This window comes from Mrakia frigida (genome assembly GCF_051309035.1).
Source record: "Mrakia frigida strain ATCC 22029 unplaced genomic scaffold BDY24scaffold_20, whole genome shotgun sequence".
NCBI classification, from domain to species: Eukaryota; Fungi; Basidiomycota; class Tremellomycetes; order Cystofilobasidiales; family Mrakiaceae; genus Mrakia; species Mrakia frigida.
This window is the reverse complement of record NW_027481261.1, coordinates 292,603-319,882: the sequence shown is the minus strand read 5'-3', so window position 1 is coordinate 319,882 and position 27,280 is coordinate 292,603. Positions and strand designations below refer to the sequence as shown.

General features: G+C 54.5%; 11 protein-coding genes across 11 annotated transcripts; 6 read left to right on the top strand and 5 right to left on the bottom strand.

The window, feature by feature from the left end:
* Positions 1-43: 43 nt before the first annotated feature.
* Positions 44-2,185, top strand: BDY24DRAFT_392831 (aldo/keto reductase family protein). Its single transcript, XM_076640977.1, has 13 exons — positions 44-201; positions 287-310; positions 378-395; positions 466-558; positions 677-691; positions 792-885; positions 959-1,046; positions 1,131-1,246; positions 1,310-1,396; positions 1,480-1,579; positions 1,655-1,684; positions 1,776-2,015; positions 2,110-2,185. The coding sequence occupies exons 1-13, from the start codon at positions 146-148 to the stop codon at positions 2,142-2,144; spliced, it is 996 nt and encodes a 331-aa protein (XP_076495577.1). The 5' UTR covers positions 44-145; the 3' UTR covers positions 2,145-2,185.
* A 2,062-nt stretch (positions 2,186-4,247) lies between these two features.
* On the top strand, positions 4,248-6,073 carry BDY24DRAFT_392826 (uS13 family ribosomal protein). Its single transcript, XM_076640976.1, has 7 exons — positions 4,248-4,273; positions 4,716-4,886; positions 5,206-5,286; positions 5,397-5,551; positions 5,733-5,747; positions 5,839-5,858; positions 5,948-6,073. Coding segments are annotated over exons 1-7 (468 nt in total). The 5' UTR covers positions 4,248-4,271; the 3' UTR covers positions 5,972-6,073.
* Positions 6,074-6,212: 139 nt separating this feature from the next.
* BDY24DRAFT_392823 (uncharacterized protein) lies at positions 6,213-7,915 on the bottom strand. The gene is made up of 5 exons (XM_076640975.1): positions 7,610-7,915; positions 7,431-7,518; positions 7,197-7,311; positions 6,907-6,993; positions 6,213-6,770 (listed from the first exon to the last, which is right to left on the bottom strand). Exons 1-5 carry the CDS (start codon positions 7,665-7,667, stop codon positions 6,570-6,572), a joined length of 549 nt encoding a protein of 182 aa, XP_076495575.1. The 5' UTR covers positions 7,668-7,915; the 3' UTR covers positions 6,213-6,569.
* A 649-nt stretch (positions 7,916-8,564) lies between these two features.
* On the bottom strand, positions 8,565-9,999 carry BDY24DRAFT_104941 (RING finger protein). The gene is made up of 5 exons (XM_076635820.1): positions 9,810-9,999; positions 9,687-9,728; positions 9,084-9,593; positions 8,909-8,974; positions 8,565-8,788 (listed from the first exon to the last, which is right to left on the bottom strand). The coding sequence occupies exons 1-5, from the start codon at positions 9,885-9,887 to the stop codon at positions 8,651-8,653; spliced, it is 834 nt and encodes a 277-aa protein (XP_076495574.1). The 5' UTR covers positions 9,888-9,999; the 3' UTR covers positions 8,565-8,650.
* On the bottom strand, positions 9,711-10,787 carry BDY24DRAFT_392818 (uncharacterized protein). The gene is made up of 2 exons (XM_076640974.1): positions 9,810-10,787; positions 9,711-9,728 (listed from the first exon to the last, which is right to left on the bottom strand). Exon 1 carries the CDS (start codon positions 10,652-10,654, stop codon positions 10,112-10,114), a length of 543 nt encoding a protein of 180 aa, XP_076495573.1. The 5' UTR covers positions 10,655-10,787; the 3' UTR covers positions 9,711-9,728; positions 9,810-10,111.
* A 291-nt stretch (positions 10,788-11,078) lies between these two features.
* BDY24DRAFT_392816 (uncharacterized protein) lies at positions 11,079-16,077 on the bottom strand. The gene is made up of 13 exons (XM_076640973.1): positions 15,831-16,077; positions 15,659-15,733; positions 15,017-15,525; positions 14,888-14,937; positions 14,703-14,818; positions 14,565-14,624; positions 14,472-14,493; positions 13,879-14,390; positions 13,317-13,787; positions 13,135-13,224; positions 12,833-13,067; positions 12,608-12,751; positions 11,079-12,510 (listed from the first exon to the last, which is right to left on the bottom strand). The coding sequence occupies exons 1-13, from the start codon at positions 16,002-16,004 to the stop codon at positions 11,213-11,215; spliced, it is 3,756 nt and encodes a 1,251-aa protein (XP_076495572.1). The 5' UTR covers positions 16,005-16,077; the 3' UTR covers positions 11,079-11,212.
* Positions 16,078-16,143: 66 nt separating this feature from the next.
* BDY24DRAFT_104885 (uncharacterized protein) lies at positions 16,144-17,675 on the top strand. Its single transcript, XM_076635819.1, has 4 exons — positions 16,144-16,615; positions 16,715-16,864; positions 17,048-17,132; positions 17,207-17,675. Exons 1-4 carry the CDS (start codon positions 16,238-16,240, stop codon positions 17,527-17,529), a joined length of 936 nt encoding a protein of 311 aa, XP_076495571.1. The 5' UTR covers positions 16,144-16,237; the 3' UTR covers positions 17,530-17,675.
* A 1,265-nt stretch (positions 17,676-18,940) lies between these two features.
* On the top strand, positions 18,941-20,628 carry DNA2 (bifunctional ATP-dependent DNA helicase/ssDNA endodeoxyribonuclease DNA2; the record flags this gene model as incomplete). The annotated part of the gene is made up of 5 exons (XM_076642747.1): positions 18,941-19,081; positions 19,210-19,439; positions 19,560-19,761; positions 19,951-20,364; positions 20,503-20,628. 5 exons carry the CDS (start codon positions 18,941-18,943, stop codon positions 20,626-20,628), a joined length of 1,113 nt encoding a protein of 370 aa, XP_076495570.1.
* A 1,927-nt stretch (positions 20,629-22,555) lies between these two features.
* BDY24DRAFT_392810 (F-box protein) lies at positions 22,556-23,664 on the bottom strand. The gene is made up of 2 exons (XM_076640972.1): positions 23,384-23,664; positions 22,556-23,291 (listed from the first exon to the last, which is right to left on the bottom strand). Exons 1-2 carry the CDS (start codon positions 23,642-23,644, stop codon positions 22,560-22,562), a joined length of 993 nt encoding a protein of 330 aa, XP_076495569.1. The 5' UTR covers positions 23,645-23,664; the 3' UTR covers positions 22,556-22,559.
* Positions 23,665-23,739: 75 nt separating this feature from the next.
* On the top strand, positions 23,740-25,479 carry BDY24DRAFT_104877 (uncharacterized protein). The gene is made up of 4 exons (XM_076635818.1): positions 23,740-23,813; positions 23,916-24,053; positions 24,176-24,283; positions 24,363-25,479. The coding sequence occupies exons 1-4, from the start codon at positions 23,778-23,780 to the stop codon at positions 25,059-25,061; spliced, it is 981 nt and encodes a 326-aa protein (XP_076495568.1). The 5' UTR covers positions 23,740-23,777; the 3' UTR covers positions 25,062-25,479.
* A 901-nt stretch (positions 25,480-26,380) lies between these two features.
* IRC21 (Irc21p) lies at positions 26,381-27,044 on the top strand (the record flags this gene model as incomplete). Its single annotated transcript, XM_076637453.1, has 3 exons — positions 26,381-26,519; positions 26,716-26,901; positions 26,971-27,044. Coding segments are annotated over 3 exons (399 nt in total), but the record flags the coding sequence as incomplete, so codon positions are not given.
* Positions 27,045-27,280: the final 236 nt, after the last annotated feature.

Below are 27,280 nucleotides of genomic sequence, written 5' to 3'. Positions count from 1 at the left end.
GGGCCAGAGAGCAGCGAGAACGACGCGAGAGCTCACGGGCTGAACGACCGAGGTGGAGGCGCCGAAGGGGGGAATCGATTTCCCTCTTTTAGCCTCTTCCTCCCCTCCCAACCACAACAATCTCAACTTTATCTATCACTTTACCATGTCTCCAATCCCTCAACGAACTCTTGGAAGCTCAGGTGTGAGCGTCGGTGCTATGTGAGGCTCCCTCCCTGAAATCTCTCTCGATTTGGCGTGAGCTCACCTCTCCTTCCTTCCTTCTCTTGCCTTTCTTGCCTCTCAGTGGCCATGGACTCATGCTTCTCACGTCAGTCTCCGCTTCATTCTTACAAACTTCGAGCTCTCTACTGACCGTCTGCTCTTTTCTATCGCAGCTGGAAGCCTGAACCTCAGTGAGTCGAGCTTTTCTTCCGTCTCCCTTTCCTCCGAGCTCTGACGCTCTTCTTTCCTCTTGCTCTCAAGCACTCCCGACGAGGAAGCTTTTGAGTCTATGCGAGCTGCTGCCGATGCAGGATCGACCTTCTGGAACTCTGGAAACTTCTATGGAACTCCCGAGTGAGTGTCTATCGAAGAGAGGCTCAGGAGTCGATGAGCTCGAGCTCGACGTCTCCTCCCTTCGTCCCCGTCCCTTGCCTCGAGCCTGACATGCTCTCTCTCTTGTCTTCTCCTCCAGCCCTCTTGCCAACATGTTCGTCCCCTTCTTTCTCTACCGAAGTAGTCCTCAGTCGAAGCTGATCTGTTCTTTCCTCCTTTCGTCCCTCTGACTCCTCGTTCCTCCCCTCTTACAGCAAGCTCCTCCGACGCTTCTTCGACGCCAACCCGGAGTACGTCGACAAGGTTTTCCTCAGTGTCAAGGGAGGAGGACTTAGAGGCGAGCCTCAAGTGAGTTCCCTTCTTCCAAGCTGGACGAGACGAGCGCTCCTCCTGATGCCACCTTCAACCCTTTTCTCTTCAGACCGAGGAACTTCTTCGAGCCGACGTAGAGGCTACGATCGCAGCTCTCGGACCCAAGAAGAAGATCGATCTCTTCGAATGTGCTCGACGTGAGCTCCTCTTTCTTTCTTCCTGTGTTCGGTTCGGCGTCCTGACCTTGTCCTTCGTTTGTCGACGCGTCTTCTTCCCTTCAGAGGTCAGCCCCATCGAGGAAACCGTCCCCATTCTGGCCAAATTTGTCAAGGAGGGACTCTTTTCCCACATCGGTCTCAGCGAGGTCGGAGAGAAGTCTTTGAGGAACGCTCACAAGGTTCGTCTCTCTCTTCTTCGCGTTTGCTTTCGACGACGCGACTGACCTCTCCGTTTTTCGCAGATCCACCCCATCGCCGCCGTAGAGGTCGAGTGCTCCCTTTGGTCTCTGGAGGATGAGCTCTTGAGGGTCATCAAGGCATGTGAAGAGGTGAGCAGGCTCCGTTCTTCCTCGACCTCGACTGGGGATTCGAGCGACGCTGACTTCCCGACTCCCTTCACCTGCAATATCAGCTGGATATCGCTCTCATCGCCTACTCGCCTCTCGGAAGAGGTCTTCTCGTCAACGACTGGAAGTCAGCCGACGATATCCCAGAGGGAGATCTCAGGAAGGGTGCGTCCTCTCATCTTTTTCTTCGACCACTCGACGCGTCGGGCTGACCTTCCTCTGCTCTTCTCTATCCATCAGCCTCTCCTCGATTTAGCAAAGAGAACTTCCGTACGACCTCCCTCTCCTTCTTCACCCTTCAGATCCTCTTCTCATCGCTGACTCCCTTCTCTTCTCCCTTCCTTCATCCTCCGTTCCTCAGCCATCAACCTCCAACTCACCGCCGCTCTCAAATCCTTCGCCGCCAAACGAGGTATTCCGTCCGCGCAACTCGCTCTCGCCTACCTTCTCAAACTCTCGGACAAGATCATCCCCATCCCTGGCTCTTCGCACATCAAGAGGACGCTGGAGAACGTCGAGGCTGCGAACGTCACTTTCACGGAGGAGGAGTTCAACGAGATTGATGCGATCTTGAAGGAGTTCCCTGGGGTTGGAGAAAGGTGTGAGTACCTTGTTTCTTGCTTCACGTCTTTTGTTGAGTAGGAGCTGATGTCGTCTCGGTTCCGCTTTGACTTCACTCGCTTTCGTATGAACAGATGGAGGACACTTGGAGAGCTTGAACTGGGCTTGAGCTCAAGTTCATTAGTGCTCGATTCGATGATATCGTTGTTTTGGTACGTTTCGAAAGGATTACTGAGGACGAAGAGCTCGTAGACGAAGAGAGGACGCGCCTGAAGTCGAGGAGATGGAGGACTCGACGCGTTCGATCTCTCTTCTCGTCGCACTTTCCTGCTCGTTTCACTTTTCAGCAGCAGCAGGACTTAGAAATTAGTCTGAGCTACTCTTTCATTCCCTCCTCAGTCACAATCATTCAATTTTTCGTCGTCTAGGTTACTGCCCTCTCTGAACGAAATGACGGAGGTCACGAGCGACAGATCAGCCTGATCCAGAACAGATCGAGGATTCCCTCCCTTCTTTGAACCTGAACTCCCACCTTCTCACACAGAAACCAAATCCATCACCACCAAACCATGCTACCTCAAACGCTCCGAGTCCTCGCTAGGCAATCAGCAACCACGACCGCTCGACTCTCGTCCTCCTCCCCCGCCTTCGTCCTTCCCGCTGCCTGCACCGTTCGTCCTCCTCCTCCTCCCATCTCCTCCTTCCTCGTTCTTCCAATCCTGACCTTCCCATTTCCATCCCTCTCCGCACCCTCCCAGATCTCTCACCGATCCTACTCCCAACAGCACACCTCCCAAGCCAGTCCTCTGACTCCTCCCGACCACCTCAACGATGCGGAACGACTTGGCTACAACGCCGATAAAGGAACTGGAGATGCTTCGCTCAAGCGCATCGATGCTATCATGGGAGCCCTTGTAGTCATCGGGTTGGGTGTGGCTGGATGGGCCTACTTTAGATCTAGTTCGCTGAAGGCTCAGAAGCAGGCTTTGGGAGCTGGAACGAAGACGGTGAGTTCGAAGTTCGATTCGTACCGTAGACGGCTCGATTGGGTTTGGGAGGAGGTTGGGATCGGGAAGGAAGCTGACTTTGGTTTGGTTTTGGTTTGAATTTTGTTGCGTTGGTTGTTGGGTTGGGTGTAGGAACCAAAGCGGGTTTGAGCTTAGGGCTCTCGATTCGGGAGGGAGGGAGGGAGGGAGGGAGGAGAGAGTTGAGGAGATGGAGGGAAAGGGAAGAGGGTTGTGATCGGTTTTCTCGTTGGTTGTACGCTTTTCTCTTGATCTCTTTTGTCGTTGTTTATTAGTTTCTCGTTCTCGCTGAAGTGGCTGTGAATCTCGTTGTATATCAATCTCGAATGAACCCTGACGAACGCTTTCGGGGAGGAGAGTGGGAGGAGAGCGACGCGTTGGTTGGATTGCCGAGGGAGGATTGGAGATTTGCTCGTATCAGCAGTCCTTGGACCTGAGCAGAAGTTGCATCTTCTCCAATTCACCTGACAGGGTAAATTATGTAGGACGTGAAGAGGAAGGGAGCTGTCGAGCTAGAGCTACTTTCCGCCGTGCGATGGTCCAGCCTCCTCCAGTCTCTGTGTCTTAGAGCGAGAGAGAAGATGACAGAGAATTTGGCGAGGGTGAGAAGACTGTAGGAGATGGGATAGAGGGAGGGAAGGTAGATTCGTGGAAGAAGGGAACTGCAGGGGAGGAAGTCTTGGGTGAGAGGGGGACGCGTCGCGAGCTGACATTGCTTGGTCCAGAACGGCGTCGCTCTTCGATCGATCCTATGAGAGCAGGAGAACTTTTGAACAACTTCGAGCGCTCTCTACGTGTCTCTGATCTTGAGATGGACAACTGAAAGGTCCGGAGGAGGAGGAGGAGGGAAGCGCGAGGACAGAGCTGAGACGCGTCGTTCGAGCACTTCAATGGCAGTAGAGCCTTCGATCGGGGTTTTCTCAACCTACACAGGTCATCCTCAGGTCAGAGCGATAAAATTAGAGTTCCAATGCAGTAATCACCGTTGTCAAGGAAGGAGGAAGTAGAGGGAAAGAGAGAGACGAGCGACAGAGGCGTCGCCAGTCCTCGAGCCGCTCCTGATCCAGCCCAAGTTCCAAATTTTCAAAATCAAAAAGGTCCAGGACGACTCTTGCACCCTCGTGTACTCTTCTCTCGTTCAGAGGAACTTTTTCTCGTTCGAAAAAAGGGTCGTGGTTGGAGGCGCGCAGTGGGAAAGAGCGGCGAGAGGGTTCAATCACTTTTTCGCTGAGAAGGGCGGGTTGACCCTGAACTCTTTCCCTCACGCCAATATGTAAGACCGAACCCTCCTCTTCGCATACGCCCGGACACGCAGGACGCTCCTCTACGGCCGACCTCGAAGGAATGGACGATTTGGAGGGTGTAGGAGAAAAGGGAGAGGTCCAAGAAGGGAAGGGAGGAGGAAGGAGAAGGAAGGTCAAGGGAAGGAGGAGAGAGCAGAGTCGTCGTTGGATCCCTCCTCCCTCTCGATCCTCCAACTCGACATGGCCACCTTCGTATACCAGCATGGAGAGGGAGAACCCAGGTCCCTACCGATACCACCCATATCCTCCCTCGTCCACTTGGTCGCCTTCCACCTCGATTCCCCCTTCGACACCACACCCAACTCTTCCCCTTTGCCTCCCCTCCTTCCAAACTCAAGCTCACGCCCAACTTCCCCTCCCCTCCTCCTTTTTCGCACTGTTTTTTCTTTCTCTTGCGCTCTTTGTTCTCAGGTCTTTCGTCGTCCCCGAGGCCCACGTGCAGTTCCAGCACATCCTTCGTCTCCTCAACACCAACGTCGATGGTCGAAGGAAGATCATGTACGCCTTGACCGAGATCAAGGGAGTCGGAAGGCGTTACGCCAACGTCGTCTGCAAGAAGGCCGATGTCGATCTCAAGAAGAGGTTCGTACTCTTCACACCATCGTATGCAGGAGCAGGAGAGGGACGGAGGGATGGAGGAGAGACGAGGAGAGGAAGGAGCGTGGAGGAAAGGGAAACGAAGAGGTTGGATCGCACCGTACGGTTGACGTCCTGCTCTTCTTTCCTGGACCGACCGCTTTGGGTGGAGCTGAGAGCGAGGAGAGTGGTCTGGGAGGTGTGGCGAAGAAGCAGGAGGAGGATGTCGCACGATTCATCGTCGAAGCTCGCGGAGCTCTCGTCCCTTCCCTTCCGTCAAAAGCTGACCTTCGTTCCTCCCTCCTTCCCACCCCTCCTCCTTCAGAGCCGGAGAGCTCAACTCCGATGAGCTCGAGCGAATCGTCACCATCATGCAGAACCCTGCCCAGTTCAAGATCCCCGCTTGGTTCGTTTCAACCTCCCTTCCTTCCTCCTTCGAAACGATCGAGCTCGAACGCATCCCTGACTCGTTCTCCCTTCCCTCGACCTCGTCTCGTTCTTCTTCTCGTCCAACAGGTTCCTTAACAGGCAGAAGGACATCACCGACGGAAAGGACGCCCACGTTGTTTCTAACCAGATCGACCAGAAGATGAGGGAGGATCTCGAGCGACTGAAGAAGATCAGGTCGCACCGAGGATTGAGGCACTTCTGGGGACTTAAGGTCAAGGGACGTGAGTACTTGCTGTTCTCTATCTATTGCTGGGGTCTGAGCTGGAGTTGAGCAGGTTGGAGGAGGTGGTGGGGGTGGGAGAAGGAGGTCGAGGGAGGAGAGGAAGGATGTTGAGCTTCGACGATGTTTCGGTCTCTCGAGCGAATCGCTGACCTTCCCGTTCCTATGCTTCCTATCTACAGAGCACACCAAGACCAGTAAGCCTACCCTTTCCGACGACTTCTCCTCCCTCTCCCTAATCTCAACTAATCCTCTTCTTCCTCCCCTTTCCCTCTTCTCCTCTCTCAGCCGGTCGACGACGAAACCCGGTTCGTTCCCTCCCCTCCCTCTTTCCTTCCCTCTCCGTCTCATCTCGAACACTGACTCCCTTCCTCCCTCTTGCCTTCTCTCACTCCAGGTCGGAATCGCCTCCAAGAAGTAAACGGATTAGGGTCACCGCCTTTCTCTCGTTCTCTTTCTGGATGTGGTCGGATCGAAGCAACTTCGACTCGGCTGCTGTGTATGACATGGCTTTTCTCCTTTATGCTTGCCATCTGGGGCGTGTTTGGGTGTCAAGAGAGTGGTGGGAGAGGAGAGGGAAGTTGAGGGACGGAAGAATCGAGCAAGGAGGGGACTTGGACTTGACAGCCAAGGTCTCGAAGGAGCGAACGAGGACGTCGAATCTCCAGGAGTGCGACGAGGCGGAAAAGGTCTACAATTAGATCGCTCGAAAGGCTAGGGACAGACGAGCTAAACTAGGTAGATGTAAGAAGGAAATGATGAGAGTAGGTGGTGAGGGATGGGGAAAGAAAGGAACGCGTCGAGATCAAACGAGGGAGTGCGAGGGAGAGTCCTTAAGCGGCGATTAAAACTGAGAGAGAGAGAACGAACGAACGAACGAACGAGCAGAACGAAGGCAAAGGGCCATGCGAATCCAAAAAAGGTGCTTTAAAAAAAGAAACGAAGAACGGGAGGAGAGAGAGAGTCGGAGTTGACGATGCAAAACGTAACGTAGAAGCTAAAGCTTGGATACACTACGTCTAAACAGCGTTCCTCTGAGCCTTCTCCGAATCCGTTCCACCTCCGTCTCCCAACTGCTGCCAGTTTCTTCCTTCTCCTCCAGCGGCAGGAGGAGCGTCTCGTCGAACGGCCAGAGCGTCGTCGGCGATAGACTCGCCCTTCTGGAGAGCTCGAGCGAAGCAGGCCGAGGTGATGAGGTAGAAGACTGCTCCGTCGAATCCCTGAGTGAGTGGGGAAGAAGGCGAAGAGAAAGAGAAAGAGGTCAGGAACGAGAAAGAGACAGGAGGAACGAGGAGAAGAGACGGAGCGACGACGCGAGGCGAAGAGGGGAGAGAGAAGTTGAGAGACAGGACGAACCTGGTAGAGCAGGATCTCGACGGCTGCGAACATGAAGTAGGCAACGACTCGGAAGATGTGAGATCGCCAGAGGGAGGTATCCTTGATCTGCACGGCCGTCGAGAAGCGAAAAGAGGAGGTGGAAACGAGTCAGCTTTTCTGGCCGTCTCGATGGGCCTCGTTCCCCTGCTTTGAATCGTAAATCGTCGAAACGAAGCAGGCGATAGCGGTAAAGTATTTGGGGAGAAAAGGGAAGGTGTCCGAAGAGCTGGGAAGGGGAAGGAGGACGCGAAGCCAAGTCAGTCACTCACGAAGACTAAAGGCCACTCGAGGCAAAGGGTGAAGACTCCAAAGAGCAGCATGAGGATTTGAACGAGAGGGATGTTGATGATGATGGCGAGGAAGGGCTGAACAGCAGCGGTGGGACTTGACTCGTTGCGAAAGAAGAACAGGAAAGGGAAAAGGGAGGGAGGGGGAGGGAGTGAGCTCGTCGTGTCGTCGTCGGAACGCTCATATCGAAAGGTTGAGCTCATCGAGGCACTCACATCAACCCAGCAGGACCCAACTCAGCTCCGATGAAGTCCCAGAAGAACTTCCTGTAGCAGATACCCCAGAATCCAGCCCAAACCGACCCTGTAGAACGAACCAAATCCGTTTCCTGTCAGCTCGAGCCTTCAATTCCCCTCCTCCCCTCCGTCGCTCTCGAGCGAAAAACTGGACTCACACATAGCTGAAGCCATAGCCATGAGTCTAGCGAGATCACTGAACTTCAAGTCTCCCATGATTGATATTTGTAGTTGCGTAGAGGTGGAGCTGCCGGAGCTTTGAGGAGGGAAGGTCGGAGGGAGGGAGGGAGGTGGATTGGGTGGGAGATCGATCGGCCTGCGAAGAAGAAGAAGAGAGAGAAAGGCCTGCTTTCTTGAATTGAAGACTGGAAGAAAAGATCGACCAGCGGTAGGAGGGGAACAGGAGACCGAGAAGGAAAAAGAGAGAGCTTGAAAGAGAAGGTGACGGATGGAGGTCAAAAGAGGAAGGGGAGGCGGAGACGAGAGAGAGAGAGAGGGGTTCGATTTTGGGATCGGTAGCCGGTCGCTCTCTCTTCAGAGAAGGCTTCCACTGGAAGTTTTGATCTCGTTAAAGAGGTGTACGAGTTTCCTGAACAAGGAGCCCAAAAGTTGAGAAAAAGGAGGAGAAGAAACTCTCGGAAGAACCCTGCTTCGCTCTCGGTCGCGACGCGTCGAGCGACTCATCGACGTGCTGCTTTGGTCGCTCCGAAGGAGAGGATGAGCGATGAATCCTCTGGTAAGAGCCTATAGTGGGGTGCGATAGCTGTCAGAAGCTGCGGGGTCTTAGGAAGAGAACAGCGAAAGGCTCGACGCGTCTTCGGTCTCTGGGTTCGTCCTTCGCTCACTCTCTCCTTCTTTCTTCTTGGGCCAGACACATATACAAGTGTCGTTTATTAGCGTGTAATCTCAGTGCGGCGTGTAATAAAGTCCAAAGCAAGGAGCGTATAGCAAGAAAGCGAGAAGGAGGGAGAAAAGTGTTCGTCGTCAAACACCAAACGAGATCAAAAACAAGGTGGAGAACGTCGTAAAGTGAGAAAGCGAAAAAGAAAATAGACCGAGGAGTCCGTGTCGTCAACCCAACACAAGTAGGAATCGAATCGAAAGAAAGCGAATGAAAATCGAACTCCAGACCGCCAACCCGTCTCCCTCTTCCCGTCCCCTCCCGTCCCTCCGTCCCAACCAACTGAATCATCCAACGCTCACTGAATTGAACATCCACGAGTCGAACTTCGGGACGTCGGAGCAGCGATCGAATACGGAGGCGGGCCGTTCGTTCGTGCCAGCTCGACGACGTTCCTTCGACAGAGGGGACAGTTCTGGGAGGTTCGAAGCCATCCCTGCGAGCGTTCGACGAACGAAGATCGAGGGCAGGAAGAGTCAGCGGGTTATGTTGTTCGAGAAATTTGGTTTGCGGAAAAGAAGAGAAAGGGAAAGAGAAAAGAAGAGACGAGACGAACCTCAAAACACCTCCTATGCCAGAAATGATCGCATGGGGAAGTGATCGTTTCGTCTCGGAGGCCATACTGCATATAAGAGTACAGATAGAAATGGGATTGAAAGGCGGAGGTCAGGCTCAGTTGACAAACGAACGGACGAAGACGAAACGACGCGTCGAGCTCGACCCAGACTTACCTCTTCCAAACAGATCCCACAACTCCTCTCAAGCTCCCTCCCCGTCACTCTACTTTCTTCGAGCAACTCCTCAAACGTCGTCCTCCTCAGCCCTTCCACCACACTCCTCGGCGTCCCTCTCCCTCTCCCTCTCCCTCTCCCGCTCCCTCTCCCGCTCGCGCCCACTTCCACTCCTCCTCCTCCCAACCACATTCTCTCTTCCATGCTTGCTATCCTGGCGTAAGCCAAATGCCTGTCGCTGATAGCATCCAACTCCTCGTCCGTCCTGTAAGGGAAGGGCTGGGGTCGAGACGAGGAAGAGGAGGGGTTGTTGATCTCGGTGGTTGGTCGTCCGTGAGGATTAATGCGTTGAGAGGGAGGTGGGTTTTGAGTTTGAGGGTTGGGACTGGTAGTGAGAGAAGGAACTGTGGAGGAAGAAGCGGGAGGCTGAGCTGGAACGGATGGCGACGGATCGTTGTGAAGTCGGCGGACGGGTTGGTGGAGAGAAGGACGCGTTTCGGTTTGGCGTGGCTGCGAGTGAAGAAACAAAAGTAAAAAAAAGGTTTTAGTAGATATCCGAAGATATATCAGAACCAGAGGAAGAAGGAAAACGAAGAAACGGACGGGTTCGAGTCCGACGCGTCGCGGAGCGTTGGCATCGATTCCCTGTTGAACGGATGAACCACGAACCCACGGAGTCAGTCAAAGCTCGTCGACGAAAGGGAGCCAGAGAATATATAGACTCACAGAAGCAATCCTCCTCCCAACCTCAGCCGTCGGACGCTCAACCAACCTCTCGCGCGTCTGCCCCGTCTCCTCTTCCATCTCTTCTCTCACCACCACCCGCTCAACCGTTCTTCTCCAAGAAGTTTCACTCCGTTCCTCCAACACCAGTGACGATGGTGATGAAGAAGAAGCAGAGGCATCGCTCCTGCGAAGGGAAGCCGTCGACGACGACGACGCACGGGGAGCTGTAGATTCCTCTGTGACGCGACGAGTCCCTTCCCCCGTCGTGACGTCCCCGGTCCTTCCTGCGTTCGAACCTCCTGTTAGGTTGGTAACGGGTGAGTTGGAGTTGGGACTGGGAGGAGAAGGCTGGGGAGGGAGTTGACGAGAGCGGGAGCGACGGGAGCTGGTTCGGTTCGAGGTGTGAAGAGGAAGGAGGGTTGCAGTCGGAGGAGAGGGTGAGAGCTGGAAGGATTGTAGAAGTAAGAATAGGCAGATGATGGCTGAGGAGTGGGAATCGGATCCTCCTCTTCCTCCTCCGGCTCTCGTCGACGAGATTCAGAGGGAGATCCTGAACGATCTTGTTCTTCCGACGACGACGACGATTCCTCTTCCTGATTCCATGTCCGAGCTGGTACGTATTCGACAGTTTCGATGAATTGAACTCTCCTCCTGATCAACGTCGAACGACGAGCTCGCTGCTGCTGCTGACGGCTTTCCTCCTGCTGCTGAAGCATCGGACTGGAGATCGAAGTGGTTGGACGGGAAGGCTCATCGACCCAGGGTGATCCTTCGGAGTCGAGAGGTGCGAGAGGTCTGAGCCAGGCAGCCCAAGGGTTGGAGGAGAGCGAGGAAGAGGAGGACATCGCCCGACGGGACTGCCTTTGCGAAGAAACGAAGAAGACTCAGTTTCGCGTCCTGGAGAACCGAAAGAGAGGTCTATGAACTCACTAGAGACGAAAGTATGAATCTTCGAAGACTCTCTTCTGCTTCTAGCAGGGATGGTGGTCGAGGGGAAACGAGCTCGACTCGCCCGAATTCACCTTCGAAGTTCGAAGGAAGTGCGGTGCTTTCGTTCGCTTCACATCTTTTGCCCCTGTAGATTCGAACTTGAGGCGATGTACTGTCTGTCACCTCGTCGGAAAAACGGATAGCCCGGGTGAAATATATTTCCGACTTCTGCGTGACTGTTCCCTCCTTTCTTTTTGCATCTGTTCGAAAGACTGTCTTCGACGCGTCTCTCCCTCCCAGCTCTCTTCCAACCCTCCCTCTCCCAAGCTCTCGAGTAAGTGATAGGAAAAGACAGCCCATGGCCGCGATGAGAATAGTAAGAAGATACGAGCGACCTAGAAAAAAAAAACCGAAAGGAACGCCTACACTAGCGAAACAACTAAACGAGTCGAACGAACGAAGGACGCAAAAGGTTAGACTCGAACCTCAACTCCTCCCTCTTCCTCCTCTACATCCGTCGCCTCCGCACTCACGGCTCCCTTCCTGGGAGAGCTTCTCGTCGACCTCCCTCCAGCTCCGTTCGTCGTCGTCGTCGAAGGAAGAGCAACGCCAACCACCTCCGTTTCCATCGAAGCCCCTCCTTCTCCTCCAACTCCAGCAGAAGCGTTTCTCGTCGACCGTTTCCTCGGCGACGACTCCAAGTGGTGTTCAGGAGGCTCCTCAGACGTCTTCGGCTTGGTAGGCGAAGCTGAACTCGACCGAAGACGACGATTTGGAGAGGTGAGGGCCGCGACGAGAGCTAGCGTTGCGGGGTCGTCCGATTGGGAGGCTGGGTTGGAAGGAGGAGGAGAAGCGAGTTGGGAGGATTGAGACCGACGAGCCCGGGTCGGGGAGGCGGGTGGTGGAGGGAGAGCGTCGGGTTGAAGGTCGAGCTGAGAGGTTGAAGGCTGGTCGTCGAGCAGAAAGGAAGGTCCGAAGACCGGAGAAGAGGTCGCAGAGTGGGGGTAAGAGTCGTCGATGATGGTTGCTGACCCGGATACTGATGGCTTTGCTGGAGCTGGGGCCTGTTCGGTTGCTGCTGGGATCGACGCGTCCTCGGGTGCGACTTCGAGCGGAAGATGGTTGGGATCCTCGTCGACGATTCCGTTTCCGACGACTGCCTCCTCGAGGTGATCCTTCGAAGGTTCCTCGTCGACGACCATAGGGACCGGTCCTTCGACCTCTCCAGCTCCAGCTCCCTCTCTCAGTGCTCCGTCCACTCCCTCCACCACCACCCCACCACCAACTCCAGCCCCCTCCATCACACCCACCAACTTCTCTCCTACCTCCTCCACCCCAACCTTTTCCTTCTTCTTCTTCAACGCCCTCAAAGCCAATGAATCCGTGAACGCCGTCCACTTCAGATTCTCCGCTCTCAACCTCAACCATCCCTTCCCTTCAAACTTCACCAAGTACTGCTCCACCTCGTCCCGGTTCCACTGGATCAAGTAGTCCTGAGGGATGAAGTTGGCTTGGGTGACGCGAGTGGTTTCGGCTGTGTGGACGGCTGCTCCTCGAGGGTGAAGGACGACGGTCGTGGAGGTTGGGAGGGCTGCTGCTGGGGTGGAAGAGGAGCCTCGAGCTTTGCTGGTATTTTTGCTATTGGTGAGGGAGGAGGTTTTGCGAGAGAGGGAGGGAGGAGGAGGGGAGGAGTGGGCGATGGTGATCATGTTTTTGGCCTTGAGGACGAAGAGGATGTCTTCGGCGGTCATGGAGGTTGCTTGGCTGATGGCTGAAAGAGTAAAGAAGGGAAGAGAGTTAAGCGGGGAGGTTCGACGAGCAAGAGAGAGTGAAGAACCGAAGGAAGGTAGAGGAGCAGCTGGACGAACCTTCGATCGTGACGGGACTTTGAGCCGACCTCAGATAGAAGAAGAGCGTAACCGTCCAGTAGTTGGTGTAGCTGAGCAGTCCAAGATCCGAGAGAGGTTTCTCTGGAGAGCCCACCCTTGCTTCCTTCTTGGAGAGGAGGTAGCCTAGCGAACGATGAGAAAACGAACGAAAACGATCAGCTCTCCGTCGCGTCGAACCTCGAAGAAACGCAGCTCGAAACTCACTGAAATCGATCAACAGGTTTCCCCATCCCTTCCTCTGCCGCACAGGCAAGGTCATGATGCAACTGACGTTGTAGTTCATCGGACTCCTCTTCTCCTTTGAAAAGTATCCGACGAACCTCGCTCCAAAGTCGTCGGTCTCGGTCATGATGTAGAAGAGGAAAGGTTCGACGTCGTAGTAGAGGGTTTTGTGATCGAGGAACATTTTGGCGAGGAGGCAGAGGTTTTGGCAGTAGATCTGGGGACGAGAAAGCGTAGGTGAGTTTGGAAAAGGAGATGGGGAGGAAGGAAGGCAGTCGACGCACCTTGTTCTTCCTTCCGTCCACTTCGAACACCGAAACGGCTCCATCTCGGTAGACTTCATCTCCAGGAGGATGACGGGCTTTGCATTTCAGCTGTTACGATACGACGAAAGTAACGAGAGTCAGCTCGAACCCTCAGACTCGACCTCCGACGCGACGAAACGAAACGAAAACAAGAGACTCACTCGATGCCTCCCAGCTCCAAAAGCGCTCTTCATGTACTTCAAACAAAACTCGCAGATCCACAACCTTCCATCGGGAACCAGCGCGTACTCCTCAGGGTAGGGAGCCGTGTACCACGTATCGATGTCGAAGGGTCCGAATCGAATGCACTTGATCTTCTCGAACACCGAGGGACCTCCTCCGTTGCTCGATCCAGCGAAAGGGAACGAGTTGGTATTCGAGATCGAGTTCGAGGGACCTGGAGTAGAAGGGTCTTGAGATCGACGAGAGTAGAGATGGTGATCTTGGGTTTGGGAGGTGAGGAGTTGATCTCGAAGAGGACGAGCGGATGGGAAGAGGTCGGAGTGAGAGTTGGAAGTTGAGGGAGAGTTGTTGTAGTAGCCTGAGGGAGATGGGGAACCGAGAGCTTGGGGAGTTGAAGGCATGGAAGCGTAGGGGTCTTGGGCTGGTGGACGAGGACCTCCGAGCTTGACCTGAGCAAGAGAGGGAAGGGAGTGACGAGAGGTCGGTCAGCCAACGCTCGAAGGGAACGAACGAAGGAAAACAGAGCTCGACTAAACTCACCTCAGCAGCTTTCCGACTCCTCTCGAACCGATCCTTATCATCCGCTCCGATCTTGGACCTCGACGTGTCCGCATCCTTCCCACTCAGCACTCCTCCGAACGGCAACTTGCTCGTCACATCGTCGTCGTCCTCCTCGCTCTCAGCTCTCTGCCTCTTCAACTTCAGCCGGATCTGAGGAGGTAGCGGTGGCGGAGACCCGTCGTCTTCCTCTTCGTAGTCGTCTGGATCCTGGCGGTACGACACTCGAGGAACGGCTCGTTTCGAGACGACGCTGCTGCTTCCGGGCGCTTGATATTCGTCTGGGGAGTAGAGTCGAGAGGAGGAAGGCCGGGAGTATTGATTCGGTTGGGGAGGACGGGTGGAGGTGTATTGGTTGGCACGAGAATATTGGTTGGGTTGGGGAGGACGGTTGGTGTACTGATTTGGGTGCTTGGGTTTGGGAGGTCGAGGTTGGTATCCGACGGCTGCTGAGGTTTGACGAAGAGGGATGCATTTGCCACATGCCCACGAGCCTGAGAGGAAGACGAAGGAGAGAAATACGGAGAGATGATGAGCACGGTTCTTGAGAAGGGAAGGGAAGGACGCGAGCTCACCGTCTGGAGGTTGAGAAAGCGGCTGAGGGAGGAAGGGAGACCGAGTCAGCACCTATTCGTTCGGAAAAAAGCTTTCAAGAGAATTGAGCTCACAGGATCCAAGCAGTCGTAATGCGTTCCACGATCACACTTGTCACAGAAGAGGATCTTCTCCTGTAGGGCGTCGAAGGAGGATTCGGTGGTCAGCTCGAGCTCACCTTCCCGTCCTTCCTTCCTTTCTCTCGAACTCACGTCGTCTCCCTTCTCCTTGCAAATCTCACAAGGCTTGCACTCGATACAACGCCAATCGTAGCTCATCACCATGGCGACGAGTCGCTTCGAGGTCATCTGAAGACAGGTTGGGTGGCCTGGGAAGGGAAGAGAAAGTGTGAGCTCGACCGACCGACGACCTCTTCCCTTCTCTAGAACGGACGTACCAGCTCTTCCACAAGTATAGCAAGCTACCATATCCTCCGGTCGTCCATCCCTACAACCAAACGGATGAAAATCAAAGTCAGCTCAGATCTCTCTCTCGAAGCAAGAAAGAAAGAGAATCGAGGACTGACCGATTCCTCGTCTTGTCTCCTTCGCAGAACGAACACTCGAGGTCTGCAGGCACATCCCTCTTGATGACCTTCACCTTCCTATGCCCTGTTGGTTCCTGCCTACTCTTCCTCCCCGCCCCATCGTAGTGATGACTACGGCTGCTCCTCTCCTTCTCTTTACCCTTCCTCGACCCTGTCCCTGTTGCTCCTCCGTCCTCGGAGGGTCCACCTCCTGAACCTGAATGACTTCCAGCTGAGAAGAAGTCCCGTTTGGCTCTCTCCCTCCTTGGACGACCGGACTCTTCGTCTTCGGCGGAGGGTTCATCGACGGCGGGTGGAGGAGGAGGTGCTGGTTCTGGGTAGAGATGGTCGTGCTCGAGAGGAGGAGGGAAGGGAGCACCTGGAGGGAGGAAGGGAACGGATCCGTTGGGTAGAGGAGGAGCGTAGGAGCCCGAGAGGAATTGACCGTTGGGAGCATGACGGTGTTGGTCAGGGTCGGGAGGAGGGTAGTTCGAGTAGGGATGTCCCATCTGGAGAGAGAGAGGGAAAGAGGAAACGAAGAGGCAGGTGGTGGGGTGGAGGGAGGGAGGAGGGAGACGTTGAGCTCGTTTTCTCGAGATCTTCCACCTGAACCTAGATATAAAACGACTGCCCTGAACTCACCTGAGTTGGTTGATTCGGGTACGGGTTCCCACTGCTGACCTGGTGCTCTACAACGGGCGGACGCATACGAGCAGCCTGGGAGGGGACGCGTAGGAAGAACGGAGGTCAGCTTCCGTCCATCCATCTTCCTACAGACGAGCTAGCTCCAAATTGAAAGCTAGAGTATACATACCTGAGTCTCAGAATTCAGGAAAGGTCCTTCTTGAGTTGTGAATGGATCTGGATGGCGAGGAATCGCGCCGTTTTGAAGGGGAGGAGGAGGAGCTGATTCTGGTTCCTCTTGCAGATCGTCGTCGACTTCTCCTTCGCCGTCTTGACTGCTTCCAGGTCCGAAAGTTCGCTCCATAGGAAGGCGGGGAGGAAAGGAGGAGCTGCGGAGAGATATATAGAAGAGAGGAGGGGCTGGAAGGGAGAGAAGATGGAGGGTGGGAGGAGAAAGACAGAGGGTTCCCTTCCCTCCTTTCGAGCCCTTTTCCCTTCCAACCCTCACAGACCCCGTCTTCCCACTTTTTTTCCTTTCTCTTTTTTCTCTTCGCGACCCCTTCCCCTCTCCTCTCGTCCGCCGCCTTGACAACCGAGATGCCCCCATCGAGCAAACCCTCTTCGACCTCGTCCTCCCGCGTCCCACCTCGAGCTCCTCCTCTTCCTCCTTCGACCTCCTCCTCTTCGTCTGCCTCTGCAACCGCTGCTTCCAAGAACATCGCCCTCGTCTCTACACTCCTCCAGGGCCTGACGGAGGAAGATTTCGATCTCGCTCCTTCTTCCTCTCAATCCTCGCAACCGCAAAAGAAACCTCTCTCCACTTCCTCCTCCTCAAAGCTCAACTCCTCCCAACAACCATCGCGTCTCCCTCCAGCTCCTGCAGCTCTAGTAGACGAGTACTCCTCCCTCTTCGACGACTTCCCTATAGACGATGATTGGGAGGCGGATCTTCTTCAACCCGCACCGACCAAAGTGGTGAGCTCGACGTCTTCCTTCTTGGGACGCGTCCCTCTTTCAAACGAGTCTGATTCGACGCGTTTGTTTTTACTTTTGTTAATTCTTCGTCTTCAACAGAAACAGCAACCCGAACTCGAGTCTCCTCTCCTGATCCTCAACCCTCCTCCCACGGCTCCTCCCATGGAATGGTCTCCGAGAGCGTGGGTGAGGTGCACGGTGTCGAAGGTGGAGGACGGAGGGAGGGATGGGAATGGATGGGGAAGGAAGGTGAGCTTTGGAAGAGTCTTCTGCTTGGACGGGTGAGGAGTTGCTGCAAGCAGACGTCTGGGTCACTCGTGGTGGCCGAAAAGACGCATTTGGGCGAGAGCCGAGGACACAAAAGGGAGGGAAGGAGGGAACGTCGAGCTCACCTTCTTTCTTTCCCGTTTGGCTTTCTTTGCCCTTCCCCAGCGCGTCCTCGTCACGACACACAGGACCAACCATCCTCTCTCGCTTCGACTGGAAGGAGAGTACGCTGAGCTACCCATCTCACCAGGTTCGTTTCGATTTCGCTCTCTTCCTCCTTTAATTCGAGCTCACCCTTCTCCCTCCCCTCCTTCTTTCGATCAGCCGACATCCTCAACATTATCTCCCCCGATCTCCCTTCCTTCGTTCATTCCTCATCAGCATCTCCCTCCGTCACCATCAAACTCGAAAACGCCGACCCTTGCTTCACCAACGACGTTCTTTTGCGAAACGACTCAACTTCGACCACCGCTTCCTCCAACGACGAACCGACAACAACAACAGTGAACGAGATCGTCTTCTCCACCTCTCACCCTGAGAACTTCATCATCTTCCACCCAGATCTCCTTCTGCCGAACACGACGATCTCGACGAGTCTGAGCTGTCCGAGGAAATCAGTGATGAGTGGATTGGTGAAGACTCGGTGAGTTTGCGCGCGTCTCTCTTCCTTCCCACCGACCTCGTTCTTCTTCTGACCCATCTTATCTCTCCAACCACCTTCTCCGCTCACTCAAAACACTCACCACCCTCAGATCTCCACCGACTCTCCCTCTCCTCAACGGAAACCTCCTTCACGCAACTCTCCAAGCCCTCCTCTCTACCACTCCTTACCCAACCCTCTCGACCTTCTCCCCGTCCAACATCAAACGCGTCTCTGACCAAGTCCTCACGGAAGGGGACGACTCGTTACGAGGAGATCTGTGGAAGGCTGGGTTGAGGATGGAGGATGTGAGGGAGGAGGTTGGGAGGAAAGCGGTCGAGGCGTTTGGAAGGTTGGGAGAGAGATTTCTGGGTGGTGAGAAGGGAGTGCCGAAGGTACGTCGGATTGTTTTGTTCAAGCAGCTAAGGTTGGAGGGTGAGGAAGCGAAGAAGGAAGGGAGGAAAGAAATGGCGACGCGTCGAAATTGACCTCCCGTCCTTCGACGCGTTCCTTTGTTTCTCCAGCCCGAAGGAACCTTAGGCGGCTCCTCTACCTCTCTCCTTTCCCTCACAGGTCTCCACGACACCGAGGAGGATATCCGTTCGCCGATGTGGGGGATCCAAGGGAAGATCGACGTATCAATCCAGGCGACGATTCTCGACCCAGCCTCCTCTTCGTCCTCGACCAACAGGAACAACAAGAGCAAGAACGAATTCTTCGCTCGTCGAGGAGGAGGGAAAGAGAACGTTCCGTTGACCGGACCGAGTGTTTGGAAGGGGAAGGGGAGAGAGGCGAAGCACGAGGAGGAGGAAGCGGAGGGAGGAGGAGAGAGTTGGACGATGCCGTTTGAGATCAAGACGGGACGAGCTGTGGGTGTGATGGAGCATAGAGCTCAGACGATGCTGTATACGTTGCTTATGGAGGACAGATACTGTAGGTCCTCTTCTCCCTCAGATCTCCTCTCCTCAGATCCGTTTCGATCTCGTTTTCTCATTGTTGTCGTCGAGCTCATTCACTGACTTCCACCCTCTCTTTCTCGTCTCATTTGTAATCTCACAGCAACTCCCATCCCCTCCGGTCTCCTCTACTATTCCCAATCCGACACCATCCTTCAAATCCCAGCCGCCAAACACGAACTTCGTTCCCTCGTCACAGCTCGAAACACTCTTGCCGGGTACCTCGCTAGGAAACGACCTCCTCCACCCTCAGCAACTCTCACTCCCACTGCTGCTTCCAACCCAAACGGCTCGACTCCTTCGACCTCGACGGCGACAGCCAAAGCTCAAACGGACGAACTGACTCCCTCGACATCGATGGAGCTGGTAGAGCTTGCGTTGGAGGATGAGGATGCGAAGAAGAGAAGGGAGGAGCAGGAGATGGAAGATGCGATGTGGGGGGAGATGGATGGTGCTGGGGCGATGGAGGTGGATGGGGAGGAGGATCGGAAAGGTCAGGAGGTGGCTGAGGAGGAAAGACCTTCGTTCTTGCCGCCGTCGATTGATAACGACTGGGAGTGTAAGAGGTGCTACCAGGTTGATTCGTGTATGTTGTATAGGAAGGCGAGTCGCTCGATCTCTCTTGCAGTGCTCTGTCGTTTCTCTTCTTGCTCAATTCGAGCTTTCTTTCGAGACGCGTCCTGACCTCTCCTTTCCTGTTCTTTTTTTCCGTCGCTCGTTTGAAATCCCAGGCCGTCGAACAAGTCGAAGACACCAACTCACCCATCGCCGACCTCTACGAGAAGAAGACGGGTCATCTTTCGGTCGTCCATGCCGACTTCTTCAGGAAATGGGAGGAGCTCATCTCCTTCGAGGAGCAGGACGCGACGAGGTTTGCGTCCGAGCTTTGGACGATGTCTTCTGTCGAGAGGGAGAAGACTGGGAGGTTAGTTTGTGTTCTCGACGCTTTTGACTATTCGCTGTGTAGGAGAAGAAGTGTGGCGAGGAAGAGAAGGGAAAGGATGACAGAGATAGAGGAGGGACACAGGAACTCGAACTGACGCGTCTTTCTCTCTCACCTTTGTTTTCGTCCACTGCTCAGGTGCTTCGGCAACATGATCGTCGAATCCTACGAAGTTGGATCAGGAGCCTCAGCCAGCAAAGTTCATCGACACACCTACCGATTCCGACGAGCCACCCTCCCTCCTTCGCCATCTCAGAAACCCTCCTCTTCCTCCTCATCCTCCAAACCGGACACCCACTCTCTCCTCTCCGGTCATCTCTCAGCAGGCGAACCCATCTCCGTCTCCATCGAACCCGACCTCCTCTCCCTCGCAAGAGGCTTCATCCTCGAGCTCACTCCCACCCACCTCACCGTCGGACTCGACCACAAGCTCGACGTCGAAGTCCTCATATCTCGTCTCCGAGGAGAAGGTCACGGATCTCGTCTCTCCGGTCTAGGACTCACTCGCTCCGAGGACCCTCTCACTCAGATCTTCCGAATCGACAAGGACGAGCTCGCTTCTGGAATGGGAAGGATCCGAGACAATCTCGCTCAGATGTTCTTCGTCGATGGAGATGAGAAACGACGTTCCATGGTCGTCGATTTGGATCCACCTCAGTTCGACGAATCGCTCAAGCCGACGGAGGAGGAGATGAGCGGGAGGGGTTTGAATGGGGATCAGAAGTTGGCGATGGAGAAGGTGATGACTGCGAAGGATTACGCTTTGATCCTTGGAATGCCTGGAACGGGGAAGACGACGACGATCGTGGAGATCATCGTTGCGTTGGCCAAGAGGGGGAAGAGTGTGCTGTTGACGAGTTACACGCACTCGGCAGTGGATACGATTCTGGTGAAGTTGTTGAACTTGAATCTGAGGCTGCTGAGGTTGGGGAACCCGGATAAGGTGAGTTCATCCTTCTTTCTTTATCTCTTGAGATCGAAACGAGAGGATGTGGGGAGCAGAGAAGACGGGAAGAGGGCGAAGGACGAGCTGACCTGGCCTTCCCGTCGGTTTCTTTCGACGCGTCTCTTCCCTTCCCAGATCCACCCCGACTGCCAACATCTCACTCTCGGAGCTCTCGGACCAGCCGCCAACATGGAGCAGTACGAACATCGACTCATGTCTCCTCAAGTCGTCGCAACAACTGCTTTGACGATCGACCAGTGAGTTCGAACTTCTCGTTCTCGCCGCGTCTTCTTCCTTCGCTGATTTTTTTCGTTCTTTTCAGCCCTGTCTTCTCTCGCCGAAAGTTCGACTACTGCATCGTCGACGAGGCTTCTCAGATCACCCTCCCAGTCTGCCTCGGTCCTCTTCGTTTCGCGGATACGTTCATTCTCGTCGGAGATCACTTCCAACTTCCTCCTCTCGTTCGTTTCTCTCTCTCATTTTCCTCGCCGCCATTCTTTCCTTTCTTCCTCACTGACTTTCTTCTTCTTCTTCCCATCTCTGCGTTTACAGGTCAAGAACCCCAACGCCCGTCTCGGAGGTCTCGACGTCTCCCTCTTCCGTCGTCTTCACGAAGCCCATCCCTCCGCCTCCGTCGATCTCTCTCAACAGTACCGAATGAACAGCGACATCATGGAACTCTCCAACACCCTTATCTACGACGGGAAACTCAAGTGTGGGTCGAAGAAGGTGGCGGAGCAGAAGCTCGTCTTGCCGAAGAGGGAGGAGGCGAGGAAAGTGATGCACGGAGAAGGAGGAGGGATTGGGTGTGGGATGGAGGGAGATGGGTGTTGGTTGGAGTGGATTATGGAAGAGAGGTGAGTAGCTTCTAGCCGAGCGATAGAGGATCGGGAGATCTCGGACTGACTCCCGTTCTTTTGCCTCTCGTTCGACTTCAGTTGCAAAGTCGCCTTTCTCGACACCGACCAAGTTCCCTGCCCCGACTCTCGGATCGGTCACCTCATCCAGAACGTCGGAGAGGCTCATCTGGCTCATCAGGTATGCTTTCCTAAATTTTCTTCACCCTCGCCGTTCTTCTTTGCTCGACTGACGCGTCTCTCTTCCTCTCTCGTCGCGTCTTCTTTCAGATCTCTCGCTCCTTCGTCCTCGCCGGTGTCGATCCTCGCCAAATCGGGATCATCACCCTCTACCGTCAACAGATCAAGCTCTTCCAGCATGTATTCAAGGGCGACGAAGACCTCAAGGAGATCGAGATCCTGACGGCTGACAAGAGTCAAGGACGAGACAAGGACGTGATCATCATCAGCATGGTTCGAAGCAACGAGACTGGATCTGTGAGTCCAACTCTTCCCAGCTCCTTCTTCTCTATATATTCTCGCTAAAGACTCTTCATTCTTACAGATCGGTGAACTTCTCCGAGACTGGCGAAGAATCAACGTCGCGCTCACTCGAGCTCGTTCGAAACTCATCATCCTCGGATCTCAATCGACTCTCCGACACGATCCCCTCCTCGCCAAGTTCTTCAACCTCATCGGATCGAACGACTGGATCACTACTCTTCCTAAGGAGGCTGGTGGGATGCATTCGGGGCTGGCGAAGATCGAGGAGGTGAAAAGGGAGGTCGACGAGATGGCTGTCGAGGAGGAGGCGAGACGTGCCTTGAAGAGAGGGCTGGAGGAGGTGGTGGTTGACGGGGCTGCTTCTGCTGCTGCTGGAGAAGTAGGAGGGGGAGGGAAGAAGCTGAGAGTCGGGAAGGAGATGTTGGAGAGGTCGAGACCTCTTTTGAGTGACGTTCTGAAGGAGATGGAGTGAGTTCGAGGTCGGATTTCTTTCTTTCTGCTTCTTGCATTTTTCGATTTCGTTCACTTTTTCTTTCTTTATCTTCTACAAGTAACGTAACGTACACCACTCTTGCTTATTATTCCTCGTTATCATCTCTCGCATGGCCCATTTCGACGCTCGCCCTCTCCTCGTCGACAGAGTGATTCTTTCCTTCGATCGACGGAAAAAGAGATTTCAACAAAACTTTGAGCTTCGGGTGGGCTCATGCTGATACTGATACACGTCTGTAAATGCCGAAAGAGGCTGGTTCGAGAGAAACTCACGTACGAATCGAGGCGCGGCGCGTCGAAGATCAAAAAACCCAACCTCGCTCGCGCAAGACTCGTCGTCGTTTCAAACGAACAGTTCCATTATTCAGCTATTCTAGTCAAAGTCAAGTCCTTCACCTCCCAATCCAAGCCTTCAACTCCTGCCTCCTTCACCCTCACCGGCAGATTCTCCTTCAAACGAGCGAGGCTGGCGTTCCGGCCGCCAACTGCAAAGTCCTCCATCATCTCCTCAAACCAACTCTTCCGCTCTTCTGTATCCACCAGAACAAGCACCTTTATATCCAAACCACGCTCCTGGGCGTCACAGGCATCGTCGACGAGACCCTGCGCCAAATCCTCTTGCCACCGATCCCAACTGTCGGCGAGATTGAGGACGACGTCGAAGGTGCTGGGGAGCGATCCATAATGGCTCCTGGTGAACACGCGGTGGAAGTATAGGGATGAATTGATAAGGACGACAGTTTGTAGCCGTTTCCACGGAAGGGAGGAGGTGTCGACAAAGGGAGGGAAGCGGGGATTCGAGTGAAATGGGTGGTTCGAGAGTTGGCGACCGAGCAGATGGAAGGTTTTCGGAGAGGTGAGGGATAGGAGGGTGGTCGGAAGTGGTACGAGGATCCCGAAGTTGGTGGTAGGAGGGAGGGACAAAGTAAGGGTCGAAAGGAGCAGGAGGGGGAGGGAGAGGGAGGAGGCGAGACGACGCTGGGACAGAGTTGAGTCCTGTTCGTCGGCTTCGATGGCGAGGAAGGTGAGGTGTTTGGTCTGGGAGAGGGATAAGTACTGCGTGATAGGATCGGGTTGAGGTGGTTTTGGATCCTAGATTAGAGAAGAGCGAAGGAGGAAGGAAGGTCGTCTGTGAGCTCGAGCTCTTCCTTCCCTTTCTCTCTCCTTGCCTAGACTCAACTCACCGTAAAAGCATCTCCTAGTGGCGACGACTTCCCTGAATTCTCGGAAGATTCCTCTCCTCCTCCAAAGTACTTTTTCAAAGCGGTTCCTCCCTCAAGACGGACGGATCGATAGAGGAAGGAGGACGCGAGCTCGAGGCAGGTAAGGTTCGTTCGAGTGATGGCAGCGAGGGAGGATGGAGGGCAGAAGGAGAAGATGTGCGAGAGGAGTTCCGGGGGAACGTAGAGTTTGGAGGAAGAGATGGTGGAGTGCACGGGAGGCATAGTTGAGGAGAGGAGGAGGATGGTCGTTAGGAGGAAACGAAGACGAGGAGATTGATGAAAGGAAGGAGTCGAAGCGAGTTGACCGCCGACTTCCACACCGATTTCTCAGCTTCTTCGAAGCCTTTCTTTCGATATGGACCCCCAGGAAGGTCAAAGTGGCTTAGAGCAGGTCAGTAGGCTCGTGAGCTCCAGAGATTTGTCTTAAGGGAGAGAAAGGGAAGAGAGGGCACGAGCTGACTTCTTCCTTGCTCTGCGTTCTTTCGCTCTCCAGGATGTCATCGAGGAACGAGATCGTCTACTCGTCGAGGTCGAGGCTTTGAAGGAGAAGGCCACTACGCTCGAGCATCGAAACTCCTTCCTTGAAGGACAGGTTGAGAGGTTGAGGAAGAAGAAGGAGAGGAAAGCGGAGGTGCGTCGTTTCCTCCCTCGCCGCTCTCTCCTCTCCCACCGTTCTCCCTTTTGCTTCAGGCCTCTTCAATTCAAGTCCTCGACGTAGGCTGACTCTTATATTCTCCGATTCACGCCGTTCAGGAAGAACCGTTCCAAACTGTCGCTCTTCTTCCCTCCTCGACCATCGACAGCCTCCCGTCCCCCTCGCCCGCCCTGTCCTCTGTTCATGCCGTAGCTACGAAACACCAGGTGAGCGAGTTTTTAATCCGTAAAGTTTTGATCACGTAATAGAACGGGAACTGATCTGTTCTTTGCCTTCTGTTCTCAGCAGCTCAAGACCTCCGTCGCCGTCTCGCAACCCTCTCGCCCTGGACTCCTCTCTTTGCCCACTGAGCTCCTCACCGAGATCCTCACCTATCCTCACTACCTCTTCCAAGAGTTCAACTTGCGCCGAGCCCGCCGAATCGCCTATACAGAGAGGCTCTCGGTAGAGTGGAACCCAGTCTCCCTCCAACGAGTATGCCGACTCTTTCGAGTCGTCGCCGCACCCCTCTTCTACTTCCAAATCTCCCTCGAGAACGGCAACGGACGCGTCGTCGAACTCCTCGAACAGAGTTTCCTCGCCAACGAGAAGTTTCGCCCAGCGATCAGGAGAATCGTTCTCAGGCAGACGTCGATGAACGAACAGGTCGTCGAGCGATTTAGGACGTCGGTCGTTCAGCTCTGCAACACCATGGCCATCAGGATTCCCAACCTTCGAAACTTCTACTCTACCAACCTCTACAACCCTCCGATTGGGCCTCCTCTTCTCGAAATCGTCGACGCGACCGGAAGCTGGAACCTCCTCGACTCCGAGTTTGGAATGTCCTCCCTCACCCTCATCGTCTCTCCCACCTCCCAGATCGATATCGACCGGCTTCGTTCGAGGGCACAGCTACTCAACTGCCTGGACGTCCCTTCGAATGATGACTGGGAGGACTTCCACGCTCGACTGGACACCCTCGCCCTTCGGTTTCCCACCTCTTAGCCTTCCCGGCCTCGAGGATCTCGCCAACCACTTCCACCTCCTCACGTCCATCAGAACCATCCGATTGGACCTCGCTACCTCGGATCTATCGCATCAGGCCCCTACCGATGCGGACTTCGTCAGGCGTCAGATCCAGAACATCGTTGGAGGTCCAACCTTCAAGATCGCGCGACGTCTCTTCCCCGAGGCTCCGATGAAGCTCTACGTCGGTGTTTCGGACGAGAACGAAGCGCAGAAGATTCAGGATCTCGTCGAGAGGAGTGGAAAGCTCCTCGGAGAGGTTATTGTGGACGTTGTGGAGGAGCAGAGGAGGAGGATGGTTTCGATGGGTAATAGGTTTCAGTCGCTTGCTTTCTAGCTAGATTTGCTCTGGATCAGGTACTTGACGACATTCTATGCATTCTGCTTTCCCTCCAACTTCGTGTTTTTGTTTCGAGAGAAAGTCAGTCGCGTGCGAGAAAAGACAGCTTTTGGTGCACACCACTCCGTTTGAGTCGGCGAGGCAGTTCAGCCCTCAACTCTCACCATGTCGCTCAGCTCTTGGATACCTACCTGTACGCATTCACCATCCTCTGCATCATCAGCTGGCTCGAGCTGAACTTCGACACCCCCAATCTTCCTGCAGTCGTCTCCTCTACAGCGTCCAGTCTCTTCGCCTCGATATCGGTTCCCTCCCACACCCCTCTCGTCCCCTCCTCTCTCCCTCAAGATATCCTTCTGGAGGAGGATTCGGCGTCCTCAGATCCGGCTCCAGAAGAGACTCTGTTCAGGAAGAGTTTCGATCCTGTGGTAGCCTCAGAAACTGAGGAGAAGTCTGCTTTGAAGGTTCGTTCGAGCTCACCTCTTTCGTCCCTTCCTTCACTTCTTTGGACTTCTCCTCTCTTTCTTCTTGCTGATCAGCTTCCAAAATTTTTTAGATCACGTTCGAGGAACCCTTCATATCGGTACAACCTCCTGTTCCAACCATCTCTGTCCCTTCCTCGCCTCCCAAGGTTGGTCTACTCCCCTCCCTTCGCTGGGCTCGAGCTCAAGCTGACCTCTCCTTCCCTCCTCTGTCTTTGCTCCAGGTCCCTCCCCCTCCTCCTTCGATATTACTCCCTTCTCAAGAACCAGAAGACCAAGAAGACGATACTCCACCACCTTTCCCTCTTCTCGACTCGCATCAACGCTCCTCAGCTCCCTCTACCTCTCCAGCCCCTTCCCTCTCCATTCAAGCCCCTCCCTCCTTCACTATCACTCCTCCTACGGCTCTTCGTTCGATAGACGACGACGGCGATGACGGAAGATCATCGTCTTTAGGTGCTGGTCTGGGTGGAGGAGGAAGTGGGAAGAAGAGTCTGGCGACTCCTACGACGACGACGAAGGTGGTGAAGGCGAGAGGGAAGGTTGGGCTGAGTCCTGGTCACTCGCCGCTGGATTGGGCTAGGGTGAAGAGCAGTGGACGATACGATGGGAGGAGTCTTAAGGTGAGTTTTCTACTGTCGTTTGGATCTCGTTCCAGCTCAATCGCTTCGTTGGTGAGAGACGAACTGAAGAGTCGACGAGAGCCTCTCCGACGTCTTCCTCTCCCCTCTCTGCCACTTCTTTCCCTCTCTCATCGATACCCGAAGCTAAGCTGACAATCTGTCTTTGGCCTTTTTACTCTTACAGGGAGACATCGATCACTTCCCTATACGCGTCACTCCCTCTCTTCTCAAAGAGCACAACGGTCGAAATGGAATCGACGCCTGGTCTGCCTACCAAGGACGGGTCTACAACATCACTCCCTACATGAAGTTTCACCCTGGAGGAGAAAAGGAGCTCATGCGATCGGCTGGAAGAGATGGAACCAAGCTGTTCAGTGAGTCTATGCGCTCTCTCTCGAGAGTCTCGACGCGACGACTGACTGAATTCCTTCTCTTTCGAACAGTGGCGACGCATGCTTGGGTCAACATGGACATGATGATGGATGCTTGCCTAGTTGGGATGATGGTTCCCGAGTGACGAGGTCTGGGTGGAAGGAAGGGGTGGAGAGGAGAGGAGAGAGATCTGTTTGGTCGTCGCGAAGTGCTCGCACGACCTCGATTTTGATAGCAGAAGATTTGTCTGGATTACGAGCATGATGCAATTGACACCATCTTGACGCTTTCAGCTTCGAAAAAGAGCCAAAGCGTCCCTGAAAGATCTCAGAGGGTCGTCCTCTTCCTCACCTTCGACTCACCTTGCCTCCTTCACTCTCT